At 40.8% G+C, this 19165-nt stretch overlaps 1 protein-coding gene across 1 annotated transcript in view; it reads left to right on the plus strand.

The window, feature by feature from the left end:
• LOC140734217 (NALCN channel auxiliary factor 2-like) overlaps nt 1-14455 on the plus strand; it is a 475332-nt gene extending 460877 nt beyond the window's left edge. Inside the window, exon 4 of the mRNA XM_073057897.1 lies at nt 12345-14455. Within this exon, the coding sequence (XP_072913998.1) occupies nt 12345-12649 (305 nt within the window). The 3' untranslated portion in view covers nt 12650-14455. The remainder of the gene's footprint in view (nt 1-12344) is intronic.
• The last annotated feature ends 4710 nt before the right edge of the window (nt 14456-19165 follow it).

Consider the following 19165-nt stretch of genomic DNA (forward strand, 5'->3'; position numbering starts at 1 on the left):
ATTTCTCTTGTCTGTAGAACATTTGATTCCTATTCTGAAGCCCATTCCATATATTTATGTGACGAGTTTTATGCCCACTGACTAAATTCTCACTAAGCTACTTCAAAGTAAATTTGTTATCAAAGTACGTACAGTATATATCAATACATATATATGTCACCATATACAACCTTGAGATTTATTTTCTTGTGGGCATTCCTAGTAAATACAAAGTAACAATAGAATCAATGAAAAACTGCACAAAAGAAAGACAGACAACCAATGTGCCAAAGAAGACAAACTGTGCAAATGGAAGAAAAGTCAATAATGAACAAATAATATTGAGAACATGAGTTGTTGAGTCTTTGAAAGTGAGTCCACAGGTTATGGAATCAGTTCTGTGTTGAGTTGAGTACAGTTATCCGTGCTGGTTCAGGAGCCTGATGGTTGAAGTGTAATAACTATTCCTGAACCTGAAGGTATGGCATCTAATGCTTCTGTACCTACTGCCTCATGGTAGTAGTGAGAAGAGAGCTCAGGATGGATGGTGGGGGTCCTTGTTGATGGATGTTGCTATCTTGAGGCAGTGCTCCTTTTAAATTTACTTGATGGTGAGGAGGGCTTTTCCTGTGATGGACTTGTCTGTATCCATCGCTTTTCATGGGCTTTTTCTATTCATGGGCATTGGTGTTTCCATACCAGGCCATGATGCAACCAGTCGGGATGCTCTCCACAGAGTGCCTACAGAAGTTTGTCAAAGTGTTAAATGACATGCCGAATCTGCGTAGACTTACAAGAAAGTAGAGTTGCTGCCATGCCTTCTTTGTAATAGCGCTTACTTTTTCTACTCCTATAAGTTGTTGATTTTTATTCCACATCTCTTTGTGAGCCCTTTCTTTGAAGGTTGAGCATCATAATGGAGCAAAGAGCAATACAGCACAGACACAGCTTCTTCAGTAAAATAAACCCAGGCCACCACAGTGTCCACCTAGCTAGTCTCAATTCCCTGTATTTGTCCTATATTCCTCCAGGCCTTGTCCTCCATGTACAATACCTATACATGCTTCTTGAATAATACTATTGTACCTGCCTCAGCCACTGCCTCTGGCAGCTTATTCAGCATACTCACCCCACCCTCTGCATGAAAAAGTTACCCCTTAAGTCCCTTTTAACTCTTTGCCTCCTCACCCCAAATCTAAGCCCCTTAGTTTGGACCGAAGGATTATCTTGTCACTGTAACCTAAATCACTCATAAAATGCTAAAGTGAAACACCACCCACCTCCTCAACATTGTCAGGATTCAATGCAGAAAGGTATAGAGCTCTTCTAACACATTGATGGCCAATCGTACCACCAACAATACAGTATATTACTAAACTGTTGATTCATTTCAACAGTTCAGTGTACTGCATATCAAGAATAATAGGCTGGTGGGTACATTAATTGGCCCATTGATCGCGAATCCACTGGAGGTTCGGAGACCTGTCCCAGGGTTGGCGGACACTCGTGTGGGCGTGTGGATGAGAGAGAGGGCAGGGGCTTGTTTAGCTGTTGTTGTTTTGATTCTTGTTGTGTTCTGTTCCGTTCGGCGTTGTTCTGCCGAGCGTTGTGGGTACGCTATGCTGGCACCGGAATGTACGGCGACATTTAAGGGAGACTTAAATTGTGTTGGTTGGTAATATAAATGACACATTTCACTGTCTGTTTTAATGTACATGTGATAAATAAATCTGAATCTGAATTCCATTTTGAATATGTATATGAATACGAATATGAATATGAAGGAATGAAAGAGATGATACATAATTGAAAGGTACTTCTTTAAACAACATAAAATTTGATCTCAGGTAGTCTACTTTCTGAGTCATTTGTACTTTGCCCCCAAACTTGAATAGATTTTTGTCCTATTACAATTTCTAAAATATCAGTTCTTTAATCATCAGATGTCAATAATCATTTACTGGCCTGAGGGCATATGTTTCATTAAGAATGAATTAATATGTTGTTTGATCAAGTCCATGTCCCTCTTTGGGAATTGTTAGTATTCACTTAATTTAAAATGCATACTCAGTACATTATGTAGATTAGAATGAATACGAACAATTGAAAATTACATCTGTATGTTATTAAAACGGTACTGCATAAGATATTGTGTTGGCGCGTGGCCTAGTGGCAAGGCATCGGAGTAGTAACCTGAAGGTCACTGGTTCGAGCCTCAGCTGAGGCAGCGTGTTTGTGTCCTTGAGCAAGGCACTTAACAACACATTGCCCTGCGACATCACCAGTGCCAAGCTGCATGGGTCCTAGTGCCCTTCCCTTGGACAACATCGGTGGCGTGGAGAGGGGAAGGCCTGCAGCTTGGGCAACTGCCGGTCTCCCATACAACCCTGCCCAGGCCTGCGCCCTGGAAACTCCAGGCACAGATCCATGGTCTCTTGAGACCGATGGATGCCACCACCATAAGATATTGACCACAAATGTCAACAGAAATAATAGAGTATAAGACAGCTGAGTGCACCTGAATGTTCAATTAAACACTTCATAAATCCCATACATACAACAAAAATTGCAGTCAATTAAAAATACCTTTATTTTAAAGTATGCCAAAATTATACTTTTACACACCCTGTTGAATGCATCTTTTCCTATGTTACATCCAATTCTGAAACAAAGAAGGTGAGAAACAGTCCCCATACAAATGTCTCTCACGTTACTTGTCTAAACCTGCCTTTCCATGGAATTCACAGCAAAGATTAGTGCTTGGACTTTAGTGGCAGAGGAAATGGATCAATGTTCGTGATCATCAGGAAGATAACCAAACATTGTGTCCTCTCCCTTTCATGCCAGCTATTTTATACAGTTACCTTGAGATTGCATTCAGCGAGTTCCTTTAAGGATTTGGCTGGCCTCATGTTGTGTCCCAGCGGCAATGAGGTGGCAGCTGCAGTCTTGGACAGCAGCAATCAGGGACCATTTTAATGCAGTGGTCAATGAAAATCACCCTAATAAGTTTTTAAGTATATCTTCGATCAAGTTAGTATTTTTTTTTCAGTTTTAATGCTACAAGCAGCAATCAGAAATAAATAAAGATGTAACCCACTGCACTTCCACTGATGGCTTCAAAATTTCACATTATATACTCAGTGGCCAGTTTATTAAGTACACCTCTACACCAGCACGTTAATGCAAATACCTAATCGTATGGCAGCAACTCAATGCATAAAAGCATGTCGAGAAAGTCAAGAGGTTCAGTTGTTCAGACCACATATGTATCTTTGACCATGGAATGATTGCTGGTGCCAGATGGTGTGGTTTGTGTATCTCGGAAACTGATGATCTCCCGGAATTCCTTACAACAGGAAATAGAAAAGGCTTGCCAGAAGGGCAGTGTTAATGATAATTGTAGGGGATTTTAACATGCGAGTGGATTGGAAAAATCAGGTCGACACTGGATCTCAAGAGAGAGAATTTGTGGAATGTCTACGAGATGGCTTTTTAGAACAGCTTGGTTTTTTTTAAAAAATTTTTTATTGAATTTTCAAATAGGTTACAGAAGGAAAAAAAATTATCAACCCTTCCCCCCTCCCCTTAACCCCTCCCCCCTAACATATCCCTGTAGAAAAAAAAGAGAAGAAAAAAGAAAGAAAGAAAGAAAAAAGAAAGAAAGAAAGAGTGCCTGGATATCGGAAGATCCCCACATGCTCCATGGAGTTCATAATAGCTTTAATATGTATATTTATTTCTTTCCCCAGATAACCAATAATTTTATCTTCAGAACACCTATATATTTAATCCTATTTTTTGTAAATAAGGGTGCCAAATTTTCAGAAATATTTCATATTTATCTCTTAAATTATAAGTAATTTTTTCAAGTGGAATGCAGCTAAAAATTTCATTTTTCCAATGATCTATACTTAAGTATGAATCCGATTTCCAAGTAACTGCAATAGCCTTTTTGGTTACTGCCAATGCAATTTTTATGAATTCTTTCTGATATTTATTCAATTTGGATTTTGATTTTATCCCTTCAATATCGCCTAGTAAAAATAATGTTGGATTATGTGGAAGTTGTATTCCAATAATTTGTTCCAATAAAACTCTTACATTTGTCCAAAAAGGTTGAATTTTAAAACAAGACCAAGTAGAGTGTAAAAAAGTACCGATTTCTTGATTACATCGAAAACATTGATCAGATAAATTTGAGTTTAATCTATTTATTTTTTGTGGTGTAATATATATTTGATGTAAAAAGTTATATTGTACTAATCTTAGTCGAACATTTATTGTATTTGTCATACTGTCAAGACATAATCTTGACCAACTTGTTTCATCAATTTTAATATTTAAATCAGTTTCCCATTTTTGTCTTGACTTATGAATTCCTTGTTTAATTGCCTGTTTTTGAATCAAATTATACATATCAGAAATAAATGTTTAAATTTTTCCTTTATGAATTAAAGTTTCTATTTTATTAGGTTTCGGCAATAACATTGTTTGACCCAGTTTATCTCTTAAATAGCCCTTAATTGGAAAGAACAGAAAAGAGTGTTATTTGAACAGCTTGTTGTTGAGCCCACTAGGGGATTGGTTGTACTGGATTGGGTATTGTGTAATGAACCAGAGGTGATTAGAGAGATTAAGTGAAGGAACCCTTAGGAGGCAGTGATCACAACATGATTGAGTTCATTGTGAAATTTGAGAAAGAGAAGCTGAAATCTGATGTGTCAGTATTTCAGTGGAGTAAAGGAAATTACAGTGGCATGAGAGAGGAACTGGCCAAGGTTGACTGGAAAGGGACACTAGCAGGTAGGACGGCAGAGCAGCAGTGGCTGGAGTTTATGCGACAAGTGAGGAAGGTGCAAGACAGATATATTCCAAAGAAGAAGAAATTTTTGAATGGAAAAGGGATGCAACCGTGGCTGACAAGAGAAGTCAAAGCCAAAGTAAAAGCAAAGCAGAGGGCAAACAAGGAAGCAAAAATTACTGGGAAGACAGAGGATTGGAAAGTGTTTAAAAGCTTACAAAAGGAAACTAAGAAGATTATTAAGAGGGAAAAGATGAACTATGAAAGGAAGCTAGCAAATAATATCAAAGAGGATACTAAAAGATTTTTCAAGTATATAAAAAGTAAAAGACAGGTGAGAGTAGATATAGGACCGATAGAAAATGATGCTGGAGAAATTGTATTGGGAGATAAGGAGATGGCGGAGGAACTGAACGAGTATTTTGCATCAGTCTTCACTGAGAAAGACATCAGCAATCTACTGGACATTCAAGGGTGTCAGGGAAGAGAAATATGCGCAGTCACAATTACGACAGAGAAAGTACACAGGAAGCTGAATAGTCTAAGAGTAGATGCATCTCCCGGACCAGATGGGATGCACCCTCGTGTTCTGAAGGAAGTAGCAGTGGAGATTGCAGAGGCATTAGCAATGATCTTTCAAAAGTCGAAAGATTCTGGCCTGGTTACGGAGGACTGGAAGATTGCAAATGTCCCTGCTATTTAAGAAGGAGGCAAGGAAGCAAAAAGGAAATTATAGACCTGTTAGCTTGACATCAGTGGTTGGGAAGTTGTTGGAGTCGATTGTCAAGGATGAGGTTACAGAGTACCTGGAGGCATATGACAAGATAGGCAGAACTCAGCATGGTTTCCTTAAAGGAAAATCCTGCCTAACAAACCTAGTGCAATTTTTTGAGGAAATTTAAAGTAGGCTAGACAAGGGAGATGCAGTGGATGTTGTGTATTTGGATTTTCAAAAGGCCTTTGACAAGGTGCCGCACATGAGGCTGCTAAACAAGATAAGAGCCCATGGAATTATGGGAAAGTTACATACGTGGATCGAGCGTTGGTTGATTGGCAGGAAACAGAGAGTGGGAATAAAGGGATCCCGTTCTGGTTGGCTGCCAGTTACCAGTGGTGTTCCACAGGGGTCCGTGTTGGGGCCGCTTCTTTTTATGTTGTATATCAACGATTTGGATTATGGAATAGATGGCTTTGTGGCTAAGTTTGCTGATGATACAAAGATAGGTGGAGGGGCCGGTAGTGCTGAGGAAACAGAGAGTCTGCAGAGAGACTTGGATAGATTGGGGGAATGGGCAAAGAAGAGGCAAATGAATTACAATGTTGGAAAATGTACGGTCATGCACTTTGGTAGAAGAAATAAACGGGCAGACTATTATTTAAATGGGGAAAGAATTCAAAGTTCTGAGATGCAACGGGACTTGGGAGTCCTCGTGCAGGATACACTTAAGGTTAACCTCCAGGTTGAGTTGGTGGTGAAGAAAGCGAATGCAATGTTGGCATTCATTTCTAGAGGAATAGAGTATAGGAGCAGGGATGTGATGTTGAGGCTCTTTAAGGCACTGGTAAGATCTCACTTGGAATACTGTGTGCAATTTTGGGCTCCTTATTTAAAAAAGGATGTGCTGACATTGGAGAGGGTTCAGAGAAGATTCACTAGAATGATTCCGGGAATGAGAGGGTTAACATATGAGGAACGTTTGACCGCTCTTGGACTGCACTCCTTGGAGTTTAGAAGAATGAGGGGGGACCTCATAGAAACATTTTGAATCTTGAAAGGCATGGACAGAGTGGATGTGGCAAAGTTGTTTCCCATGGTGGGGGAGTCTAGTACGAGAGGGTGTGATTTGAGGATTGAAGGGAGCCCATTCAGAACAGAGATGCGAAGAAATTTTTTAGCCAGAGGGTGGTGAATCTATGGAATTTGTTGCCACGGGTGGCAGTGGAGGCCGGGTCATTGGGTGTATTTAAGGCAGAGATTGATAGGTATCTGTGTAGTCAGGGCATCAAAGGTTATGGTGAGAAGGCGGGGGAATGGGACTAAAGGGGAGATTGGGTCAGCTCATGATGAAATGGCGGAGCAGACTCGATGGGCCGAATGGCCGACTTCTGCTCCTTTGTCTTATGGTCTTACAGTGTAGCAGAAAATGGTGCAAAAAAGTAATTTTAAAAAATCCATTGAGCAGCAGCTGTGTGAGCAAAAATGCCTTGTTAATGAGAGAGATCAGAGGAGAATGGCCAGACTGGTTCAAGCTGACAGGAAGGTGACAGTAACTCAAATAACCACACGTTGCAACAGTGGTGTGCAGAAGAGCATCTCCGAAGACACAACATGTTGAACCCAATGGGCTGCAGAGCAGAAGACCACCAGCAGACAGAAATACTCTCAGAGGCTATTAGGTACAAGAGGCACCTAATGAATTGGTCACTCTTGTGTCTGTGCACAACTACATATATATATTGACCAAAAGCATGGACAAGGGAGATGGCTTTAATTGGTGTATTCACATTGCAGTGAGAGAGGGAGAAAGAGAACAATGTACATGCGCAGACAACAGATCAATACGTAATACGCTAAGGGAGGGGGGAGGTCATTGCTCTAAAAGTAATAGATCCATACATTACAGTCACTGAGTGTATATTCATATGTAAACTATCCTTCCAATTCCAGTGGTTCATCCCACCCACATTGAAGACTAAACAGATCTACTTCTGATTTTTTGGGATCAATTCTTTTGCTTTTCAGCTCTTCCTCTGAAACTTTGAAATCAAAATCAAAGTATTGAGTACCGGAGTTGCGATATTATGGTGAAGCTGTATACGATGTTGGAGAGGTCCATTTTGGAGTGTTGAGTGCAGTTCTGGTCACCGACCTACAGGAAGGATATAAATAAGATTGAAATAGTGCAGGGACAATTTATAAGAATGTTGCCAGGACTTGAGGATCTGAGTTATAGGGAAAGGTTGAATAGGTTAGGATTTTATTCCCTGGAGCAAAGGAGAATGAGGGGAGATTTGGTAGATTATGAGGGGTATAGATTGGGTAAATGCATGCAGACTTTTTCCACTGAGGTTGGGTGAGACTAGAACTCAAGGCTATGGGATAAGGCTGAAAGGTGAAATGACGAACATGACGGGGAACTTCTTCATTCAGTGGGTGATGAGAGTATGGAATGAACTGTTAGGAGAAGTGGTGGATATGGGTACGATTTCAACATTTAAGAGAAGCTTGGATAAGTACATGGATGGGAAGGGTATGGAGGGTTATGGTCCAGCTGCAGGTTGATGGGACTAGGCAGAATAATAATTTGGCACAGACTAGATGGGCTGAAAGACCATAGGTTTCTATGACTGCATGACTATACCATCTTTTCAGAATCTGCTGTTGGTCTCCCTATCGCCCTGGTAGGAGCGATACCTCGCTCCCTTGCTAGTGAGCGAAAGCTGTTGAACTGTTGGGGTGAACAGTAGTTTTTAATGGACTTTAGATCATGGTCTCTTGGGGGGGGGGGCTTTGCTATTCCTTGCATGGCTGGTGGTGGGGGGGGCACGATGCATTTTGCTGAGGCAGGTGGGGAAGGGAGGGGAGAGTTGATAATTTTGCTGCTGCTTGTGCATGGGCGGGGAGGGGGGCTTTAGGGTTCTAACATTTTCCTATCATTCATGCTTCGGGGTTTTACTTCTGTGTCGAGGGTGTCTATAAAGAGGAAGAATTTCCGGTGGTATGCTGTATACATTCTCTGATATTAAATGGAACCATTGAACCATAGTATCTCTTCCTGTTTCTCCATTCACTCTCACTCCTTCGTTTAGCTTGCTTCATGTTCAGCAGTCACCTCCTTGTCTTCTGTGCCCGTGCCCAGTTTGCATGCGAGAAGTTAACCTTTAATCTCTAATGTTCTTTGACGTCTATATATATATTGCTGATCCGTGTTGAGTTAGCTGATCTTATCCAGATTACAGGAATGGAATTTATGATTTTGTTCAGAGGCCCTTGGCCAGGAAATGGGGAACAAATACGATGCCATTTCTAACCTCTGATGCTGTTGATACAGATCTGAGTCAACTTCAGGATGGGATTGCAATGTAGTGTTCTATGCAATGAAATAACATGTTGGCTGTTGGCTCCTCATATTCCTCCTTTCCATATGCCAGAGGATTAGTCAGATGGAACAAGCCGCAGAGTTAATGTGAACCCTTAGTTGATGCTAGCCACTGACAGCAGCCTCACCTAACCTTGCAGGCAAAAAGCCATTGGCTTTGCATTCTCTCTGGCCATTGAATATACCATGAGGCTCCAACTCTGGCAGCATCTACATAGCAGCAGATGCCTCAAGATTTCCTTGTGTTCTAGAAAAATGTTGTGTTTTGTAACTTGGTAAATTAATCAAAAGAAAAAACACTGGGTAACCAGGATTACCATGCACTCTTCATTTTTACTTTAAGCGAGACGCGTACATATGACACGGTAGGGTAATGACATACGTATGCCATTCCCGTACTTTTACATAAAACTTGTAATGAATTATTTAAACAAGAAAGAATGCTTAATCAAACAATATATTGACAATGTTACTCGAATATTACTGAAATATTAAATACACAAGTCATGTCTTACCAACTGAATTGGTTTTTTTTTGACAAGGTGACAAGAGATTGATGAGGGTAGGGCAGAGGATGCTGTCTACACGGATTTTAGTATGATGTTTGACAAAATCCCTCATGGGAGACTAATCCTCAAGATTAGGATGCATGGGGTTTGTGGCAAATTGGCTATTTGGATTCAGAACTAGCTTGCATATAGAAGAGAAAGGGAAGTGGTCAAAGGAACTTACTGCACTTGAGCTGGAGGTTTGTAATTAGTGGTGTTCCACAGGGATCTCTGCTGTTTGTGATTTATATACATAAATGACCGGGATGAAAATGTAGATGGGTGGGTTAGTAGGTTTGCAGACGATACCAAGATTGGTGGACTTGTGGATAGTTTAGAAGACTGGCAAAGAATACAGCACAATATAGATCAGTTGCAGATATGAGTAGAGAAATGGCAGATGGAGTTTAACCCAGATAAATGTGAGGTGTTGCACCTTAGAAGGGAAAATGCAAGGAGGCAGTACACTGTTAAGGGCAAGACCTTTAACAGTGTTGCTGAGCAGAGAAATCTTGGGGTCCAAGTTCATAGCTCCTTGAAAGTGGTCAATAGAGTGGTTAAGAAGGCTTATGGAATGCCTGTTTTTATTCATTAATGCATTGAGTTCAAAAGTCAGGAGGTTATATTGCAATGTGATAGAACTCTGGTTAGGTCATGTCTGGATTACTGCATACTGTTCTGGCCGCTCCACTGGAGGAAGTATGCTGAGGCTTTTGAGAGGGTGCAGACAAAATTTAACAGGGTGCTGCCTGGTTTAGAGGGCATGTGGTATCATGAGGCACTGAGTTTTCTCCAGAGTGCTGCGGACTGAGGGAAGATCTGATAGAGGTTTATAAAATTATGAGATCCAGGTACACAAGGGATGACCCAAGAACAGCATAGCTGGTGAGTTGTTGGTTGTGCTATGTGCTGCATTACAATATGCAAGAAGGGGATTTGCGGAGATTCTAATTCAGTGTCACTGCAGTGTGATCTACTGACATTGCACACAGTGGGTTCTTTATACTCTGGGCAACCCTTTTCCGCTAAACCATTTGCAGCTGGGTGCAGTATGTCTTATTCTATTCATTTTCAGGAATGACTGAAACTGTTCTACAACAAACTGTGGTCCATTGTCACTGACTAAGTGTTCTGGAACATCAGTCCTTGAGAAAAGGCTTCTCAACTGATCAACAGTGTGCAAGGTTATAGTAGAAGCTTTTGGGAACACTTATGGTCACTTTGTCGATGCATCCATTACAACCAAGGAATTCGAGCCCATGAATAGTCTGGCAAAATACATATGAACCCTCTGCCATAGCAATACAGGCCATCCCCAGGATGCATTGCCCTTGGCATCTCCTAGAGGTGTTGGCATCCTGAACAGTGCATGGCAAGGTGCTCGATCTGCTGATTAATCCCAGGCCACCAGACAAAGTTTTGAGCCAATGCTTTCATTTTGACCACACCTGGATGACCAACATGGACAGTTGCCCCTTCTCTTAGCTTGGATGGTAAAACAACTCTCAAACCCCACATACGGCAACCCCCCATTAAGGGCAAATTTATATTGGTGCTGGTAAAAATGGGGATCTGGAATTTCTGCTACACATTCCAGCCATTTTGGGTGGCCATGTAGGCATGAGACAGTGCGGGGTCTGTTCTGGTTTCTCTTTGGATCATCTCTGCCATATTAGGGAGACTCTTCATTTGCATTAGGGAGAATACTGTAGATCAACAGTAGTGTCCTCTATTGTAATTTTGTTCAGGTATTTCCTTATCCAAGGGTAAACAGGACAATCCATTAGCATTTCCATGATTAGTTGTTCTCTTGAATTCAGTCTTTTAATTGTGTCCTCCAAGAAACAGAATTCATCTCTGCATCCCTTCCATGGATTGAAAATGGACACCAGTGGTTGATGATCAGTGAGGGGGGTAAACTCTCTCCCATACAGGTGCAAGTTGAAATGGTTTACACCCCAAGCCAGACTCAAGGCCCTCTACCAATCTGTGAGCAATTTTTCTCTGCAGTGGTAAGGAAATGTGTTGGCAGAACAGAGGCGAGGTAGCAGGGCCCGTCGCCAAGAGCAAGGAAGACCCGAGGCACAATCGACTTAAGTGCTGGGTCAACTTGAAAAGGTCGGGCACAGGCCAAATCGAGGCAGCGGGGTCATGGCCCCAGAACTCACCGAAATGACTGAACCCAATGTTAGAATGACCATTTAGGTCCTGGGCCAGATTGAAAAGGTCAAGGTTCAGGGCCCAAGATTGGTGTCGGGCCAGTTCAGCTCGCTGCTCTGCTCTGCGCTAAACTAAGGGTCTGTGGACGAACTGTCTTTGTAGATTCAGTTCAGAACACTAGATGCTGTGTTTATTGTTTGCATGATTTTTTTTATATCTCTGAACATTGGGAGATTGAAAGTCTTTTTTAATGTGTTCTTTTGGGTTTCTTTGTTTCATGGCTGCCTATTAGCAGACTAATCTCAAGGTTGTATAATGTATACTTTAATAATAAATGTACTTTACACTTTGAACACTTCTGTTTTGTAACCCCATAAATTAAGAAAAACACGGGGAAACTGGGATAAATGTGTACTCTTCGCTGTTACATAAGTAAGATGCATTTATATGACGTGGTGTTGTAATGGAGTATGACATTCACTTGCTTTTGCATAAACACATAACAAATTATTTAATCAACAAAGAATGACTAATTAAACAATATATTTACAATACTACTCAAATATTATTGAAATATTAAATACACAACAAAACACAAATGGCTATTTTGCCTCTTCACTCTATGCTCTAGCCTATGGAGGGAGGTCTGGCATAATGCTCTTCAGTCAATGCCAAGGTAAGTGAAGATATTGAAAGGAAGGTGTGCTATGATCTTATATTGCTTCTGATTGAGTTCTTTTTTTTGTGCAATAGGGCTACTGGAAAACCATATAACCAATGCAGAGCCAGAATGCTGTGATGTCAGATGGAATACCTGTGATCCATCCTGGGATAAAGGTTACAATATATCTACCAAATCCATGGACTCCGTGTTGCATCATCAGTCTTCACTGCCCGTTTCAGCAGCACCTCGACTGTGCAACAGCAGACTCAAGCTGTGTGTTTTGGTATTAATTCTTCTACACACTGTGGTGACATTTTCTGGGTTTCAGAACAATAGCAGAGTTGGCATGGAGACAGTAAGTGCACTGGATGACAGTTCTGCGAGTGAAGAGTAGAAAAAGATGTCTTCTTCCTTTCTTTTTTTGTTTCAACAGTTCGTACAGGGCCATGGTACTGAACAGCAAAGAAGCTCGAGGAGTTTACAGAAGACCACCTAATCAAAGAGCTGGGCTGCGGGCAGCCATGTGTTACAGTGCACAGCAAGGCTTAGAAGAAAACAAATCTGGCCATGGCAGATCCAGAAATGCTTATCTGCTCTGATAAGGAAAGATGGTTTAAAATGTTAACTGATACAACAAGGGTAAAATTAATTTGGGAAAAGCATAGCTGTCTCTGGGACAGATACTAGAAATAGACAGTAAATCTAACTCCATCTGTTCCACACGCCACTAAGAAGGTTTAGGATGTATAGGCGCACAGAACAATTTCATTACAAGATTTTTTTTTCTTTCGCCTTCTCAATTTGTAAGCAAGCTAAACTCTAATACGGTAGCCTTCAACAAGTTCTTTGTGGTGTCTATTCCTACAAACATGACTTAGTTGTCCCAGGGACAGATAGCAATAATCCTGTGCTTGAACCAAGAATGTTTTGCATATGTCAGGAAGTTGGATAAGTGTCTGAATCCCTGAATCCCCAAACAACTCTGGTAATATTTCTCCTCATGACTACACCCAGTGCTGATCTGTCATCTCATTTTTAACAGCTAGTTAAAAACTGTTATTTATTGTCATGAGGAACACCAGCAAAGGAACTGTGAACTTCTCAGTTGCAGGAAAGGTAGGCAAACATTCTAACACTCTATGATTGGTAGATTGGTGGAGCTGGCAATTAATGCACCCTCCTGCCTACCAATGTCCATAAAATGTGCTTCCTCAACTCTTAGCATGATGCTGGGCATAGATATCATGGCTACCCAACTCAAGACTTTGGAAATAAACAGTGGATTTGTGCCCTAGAGGTAGTTTATCACCTTATGAATGCTATGAGCGTTAATGAAAGTGGGTGGCACTGGAAGTGGATATAGGTGGGGTTACTTCAGTACTTCCATTTTGAGAAAGAAACACCAAAGGATATTTGAGTCCATTTCAGAACGATGTAGTAGTAGATATGTGTGTCCTACCTACTGCCTGTAAAAGCCTGGGAATGACAAATGGAACTCCAGCCTCAATGCCGGTTTGATGCCAGTGCAAAACCATTGCAAACGGTGATCTAAGGTTCCCCTGACCCACAACATGTGTCTTCGGATGCAGTGCATGGTCAAAAGTAACATGGCAGCAGCCAAATGAACTATTAAAATACGAATGTATGCTTTTATAAATAAAAATAATCATAGATAACAAAGGCAAAAATGTAAGATTTTATAATACATTTTCAGTTAAACTGTTGTTTCTAGTGTTGCATTAGATTCTTAACAACCTATGATTCTACGGTGCCCTGCACTTCCATTGAATCTCAGCACTTGGGAAATTTGAAATAGGTATTTCAGTCACTGAGAATACCTGATGAAGAGCTAAAACCCATAGTGCAGGACATTGCCTAAGTTTTACAAAATAAAATACTAATGAAAAATATAACAAAACAGCCACAGAAATTAATATAAGAGAGTTAGTATCTTCATGCCAATATAATGTGCCCCTTTTAATTGACATTTCTTTGCAGTTTAATTGATATCTGTTTGTTGGTAACAAGTTTAGACATTCTTGGTTCAATTTTTAGAATGTGCAGGCCTACAACAGAAATCACAGATAAATTGTCATCAAGCCAAGTGAGGCCTCAAGGATGTTTGGTGTAGAAATTCAAATGCATTACTGATGATTTCAACAGTTTGGAGGTTGCCGTTGTGCATCAGGCTTGGGGTAGCCATGATATACCGGGCTTGGAGTAGCCATGTTGTTCCCTGAAATTGGGGATTGAAATAATGCCCCATGTCACCGGCTGGGAGTAGCCTGATTTGATGTTCCTGGTTTGAGGTTAGCCATCATGTACTTAGCTTCAGACTAATCACAATGCTTGGCAGTAGCTATTATGTACCTGATTTTGGGGATAGCTATGATGTACCTGGCTTCGGTTTATTTATAAAGCACCTGACGAGGGGATTCTTGATGGTCACTCTGGATGGCAAAACAGGAGATTTCCTCTCCTCCAATATTGGCGCTCCTCATCTTGAAAAGCAAAAAAAATTTGTTCTCCCTTCTCATCATCATACGTAGCTGAAGGAGCTCACAGGAGTAACGCACAAGAAAATGCAGATCAGTTGCCATCAAGAGCAGCTTTCAAGCAAACCATGAAATTAAATGTCTTGTAGCACCAGAATTATACCATTATTTTGTTGGGGAGCTGCAGGTTCTAGCTTCTCTTTAATGCAATCAAGCAAAGGGTATATGATATATCAAAGCAGATCCATTTATGTAATTGTGTTTTGGATGCCAATCACTTGATTTTTGTGCCATTAATAGATAGCAAATGGAAGCAGTAATCAGGACCAGTTTATTCATAATGATCTTGGTGTCCATACTTATTCAAAAAATTCTTATTGTTTTTCTGGCATGAAGTAAACTCTCCTGCCTTGTTTTAGGGTAAAAACTTTTGTGACACTAAATTGGCACCTGAAGTCCACTGGACCAGGTTACTACCATGATTTAATAGGGCATCGTATTCTCTCAATCTTACCAGAGCAGCACAAGGTGAAGTTGGTTCCCAGATGAATGTTGCAAAGTGAAATTGCAGTATGCTTGCACAGAAATTCATCCCCGGACTGTAGCACAATGGTGTACTCTGCTCTGAAAATTATTCCATTAACTACAATAGAATGAATTTCAGAGGCAAGCAGCTATATACACACATAAATGCTACTATAATGCACATGTTGTATTATCAACTGAAGAAGCTGTTCTCTGAGATCTTCTTTCAATAATGAATGTTTCCTTTTTTCTCCCTTGGATCTCCATTGGACATTTTTACAATTGCGTCATTTATTGCCACATAATAATGCCAATTAAATTTCTTCCCCTCAGCTACTCTCACTCATCCCATCCCTGCCTTATTCTACAGATTTATGTAATAATTTGCTCCTTGCCACCCCTTGTGGTGCATCAGGTTGCAACCTTACCATTTCTTTAGCATTTGTCTGTTTTGTTACGAGGCCGAGTTGCTGGCTTGACACTCAACCCAGCATGGATGGAAAGAGTGCAAGGACGCGTCCAGGTTCAAACCCGGGACCAATTTGCCTCGAAGTCCAGTTCTGCTGCCACTACACCATCAGCCGGTTATTCTACTGATATCCTAGCCTTAAGTATCTCCTGGATCAGTCCGCAACAATGATCTCACACTTAGGTAGGTCCTGATATTGATCCCAATTTTCCATTCTTCTTTCATCCAGGATACTCCTCTGTCATGCCAGTTGGAGTTTAACCTCACTAATCTTAAATCCATTCCCATCACACAACCAACTTCATACATTGCACTACATCTCCATAGCATCCAATAACGTGTGGTAAACATCTTTCGATACACACGTGTAGTAGGTTACACCATTATCGTAACTGAAAATCTGTTGTGGAGAAATAATCACCTTGCACTTTAAAACCTGGAAACTGTAAGTGTCAGCTTCAGGTCAACTCTGTGTCCTTTCATATCATTTGAGTAAAACTTTGGCTATGTTATGCTCAGTACTTTATCCGGGTGACAAAATAAAATCTGGAAATATTCAACAGGTCAGGCAGCAGCTATGGAAAGAGCTAATACTTCAGGTGCAGGATCCTTTGTCAGGATGGTGAAAGAAAAATAGCTTTAAGGAACAGGAAGGTGGTAAGGAATGCAAGGTCCAAGGAAGGACATCTGATAAGTTAAGGTAAGGATGATAGAGTCATAGGTTAATAAGAGCAATTAAAGAGCAAACTATAAACTTAAAATTAGTGAAATGCAGATCTGTAGGAACTGTGCTGCAAGTCAGGCTGTGCTAATGTAGAGAGAAATACAGAGCTTATGTTACAGATGGAAGACCCATTGTAGAACTGGCCAGTTCTGATGCAGCTTACATGAAATTGTAGAACTTAATGTTAAATCCAGGAGGCTACGTCATTACCAGATGGAAGAGAAGGTGGTATTTCTCAAGCTTATGTTGTGTCTCATGCAGGATACCGCAGACAGATAGGTCAGAGTGGGAATGAGATGCACAGTTAAATGGCAGGCAACAAGAAGCTCAGGGTCATCCTGCCAACTCAGCATAAGTGGTCTGCAAAGTGAGCACCAATCTCCATTTGTTTTTTCATCGAAATGAGACTATATAGTGAACGTTAAATATAGTGCACTAGATTAGAAGAAGTGCAAGCAAATTAATTTTTCAGTTAGAAAATTGTTTACATCTCTGGGCAATGGGAAGGGAAGAGGTAAACATAAAGATGCTTCATTTCTTGCAGGTGCATGGGATTTGCTATGGGAAGAGCAGTAGCTGGTGTAATTGGGAAAAAAAAGGACTACTGAGTTGCAAAAGGAATGGTCCCTTCAAATTTTTGAACAGTGAGCCGAGGGGACTTTGTACGTGGTGACAAATTCTCACTGATGTTGGCAGAAATCGTGGAGGATGTGAAGGTTAGTGGTGTGGGTGGAAGGACCATGTAAGTTCTACGTGTGTTCTGTACGGGAGAGAGCAGGTGAGAGCAGAAGTGTGGGACATAGATGAGATGGAGTCTATTGCTTGATCGACTATGGTAGTGCAGGAAGAAGACATGATTCAGAAAGAAGACATCCCAGAGGTATATGTGTGGCAAATATCATCATCAAAGTAGATATGACAGATAGCAGAACAGCAGCAATGGAGTGGAGTCCTTATAAGAAACAGGGTGAGAGGAAGAAACCTTGAGATAGGTGTGAAAGGCTGTGGGTTTGTTACGGACGTTCATCAAGATGAGTTTAACCTGGTGCCTGAAGACGCAGATAGTGTTAGGTGAGCACCAAGCAGCCAGACTTGAGGTGGAATGGATGATTGGGATGGAGTAGTGGTGTGAGAATTTTGACGGTCTGAAATGGTGTATGACAGCATTTGTTGAGCACATGTGCATGGAGGATGCTCTGTACTTGGGTCCTGTTTCAAGTCTGCCTCAGTGCCACAGTCAGGCAGTGATAGCGAGGTTTGATGGCTATTTCAGTCATGGGTGTCATTGTCTAGAGGCAGTATTGGGTCAAATTTAAACTTTATACTTCTACCACACTTACCTAAATCTAACCCATGAAGCTCTTTTCTCCTCATCATCACTGCTCAAGTCAAGTCACAGATGTGTGTATTCAGCCTTTATCATATAGTTAACATTGACACCTTTCCTGATCTTTCTCTGTCTTCTCCATTTTGGACAAATCATCTTATTCATCTCCTCCCTTCAGCTTTTTGGTCACCAGCTTTGAGTTCCTTCTATCCATTACTTTCTTTTTGCAACATCTCTCCATTGAGGGAGAAGTCATTCTCTTCTGGTGATTTTAATGCCTATTGCCAAGTACCAAATTTCACCTTAAAGAACTGCTCAATATTCCCTAAAGCTCTTGCTTCATCTCAACTCTCATATCTCTATTGATAGCTACTCTTCAGCAAAGCTTCCTTAATCACTATCTTGAACATAGCATTGGCATGTACATAACCACCATAGGTATCCATCGCCCTCTTGTGACACATAAGGTGATGGATACCTGTAACGGTTACATATAAAATAATGCTTTTTGAACCTGTTGACTCGTTGACTTTGGAAGTTACTGTTGGAAAATGACTGAGATGGGAGAGAGTAGAATTGCCTGCTGCCAAAGATATTCTTTTAGAAATATGTTCATTTATAGGTGTGATCATTTCTTTGAAATTATGGTGGTCAGCCATCTTCATGATCTGCTGCAGTCTACTTGATGCACAATCCCATTGGATAGGGGCATTCAGGATTCTTTCCCAAACAATTAAAGGTGATTTTAATCAACTGCCAAGGGCATTTGATTGAATTATAAACTGTAGATGGTTTGTAATAACCAAGAACTAAAGTAGTTCGAGTAGAAATTATTTGGAAATTATTTGGGGAAAGTTTATTCCCCCAAAACAGATGCTGAAGCATGAAGAGTTCAAAGATGTTTTAATCTGAGTGATGTGAGGTGCGAGGAAGTTGAAATGGTTGAGTCAGTCTGCGATTTAGGCCAAAGTGGATCTTACCAAAGAGACAAAGCGATTGCATCAGTGATGTTCCTTATAAATCAATCAACCAGTTCTCCTCTATAAACTGCTTGTGTTATCAAATGTCAAGTTAAAATTACTTGCAGATCTATTAGAGGATAGACATTACATAAACAAGAGAAATCTGCAGTTACTGGAAATCAATGTAACACATACAAAATGCTGAAGGAACTCAGCAGGTCAGGCAGCATCTATAGAAAAGAGTACAGTCAACATTTCGGGCCAAGACACCATCAGGACTAAGAGATGCCAGAGTAAGAAGGGGGGCAGGGGAGCAAGAAGTACAAGGTCGTAGGTGATAGGTGAAACCAGGAGGTGGGGGGAGGGGTGAAGTAAAGAGCTTGGAAGTCAATTGGTGAAAGTGATATA

Source organism: Hemitrygon akajei, chromosome 10 (genome assembly GCF_048418815.1).
Source record: "Hemitrygon akajei chromosome 10, sHemAka1.3, whole genome shotgun sequence".
Lineage (NCBI taxonomy): Eukaryota > Metazoa > Chordata > Chondrichthyes > Myliobatiformes > Dasyatidae > Hemitrygon > Hemitrygon akajei.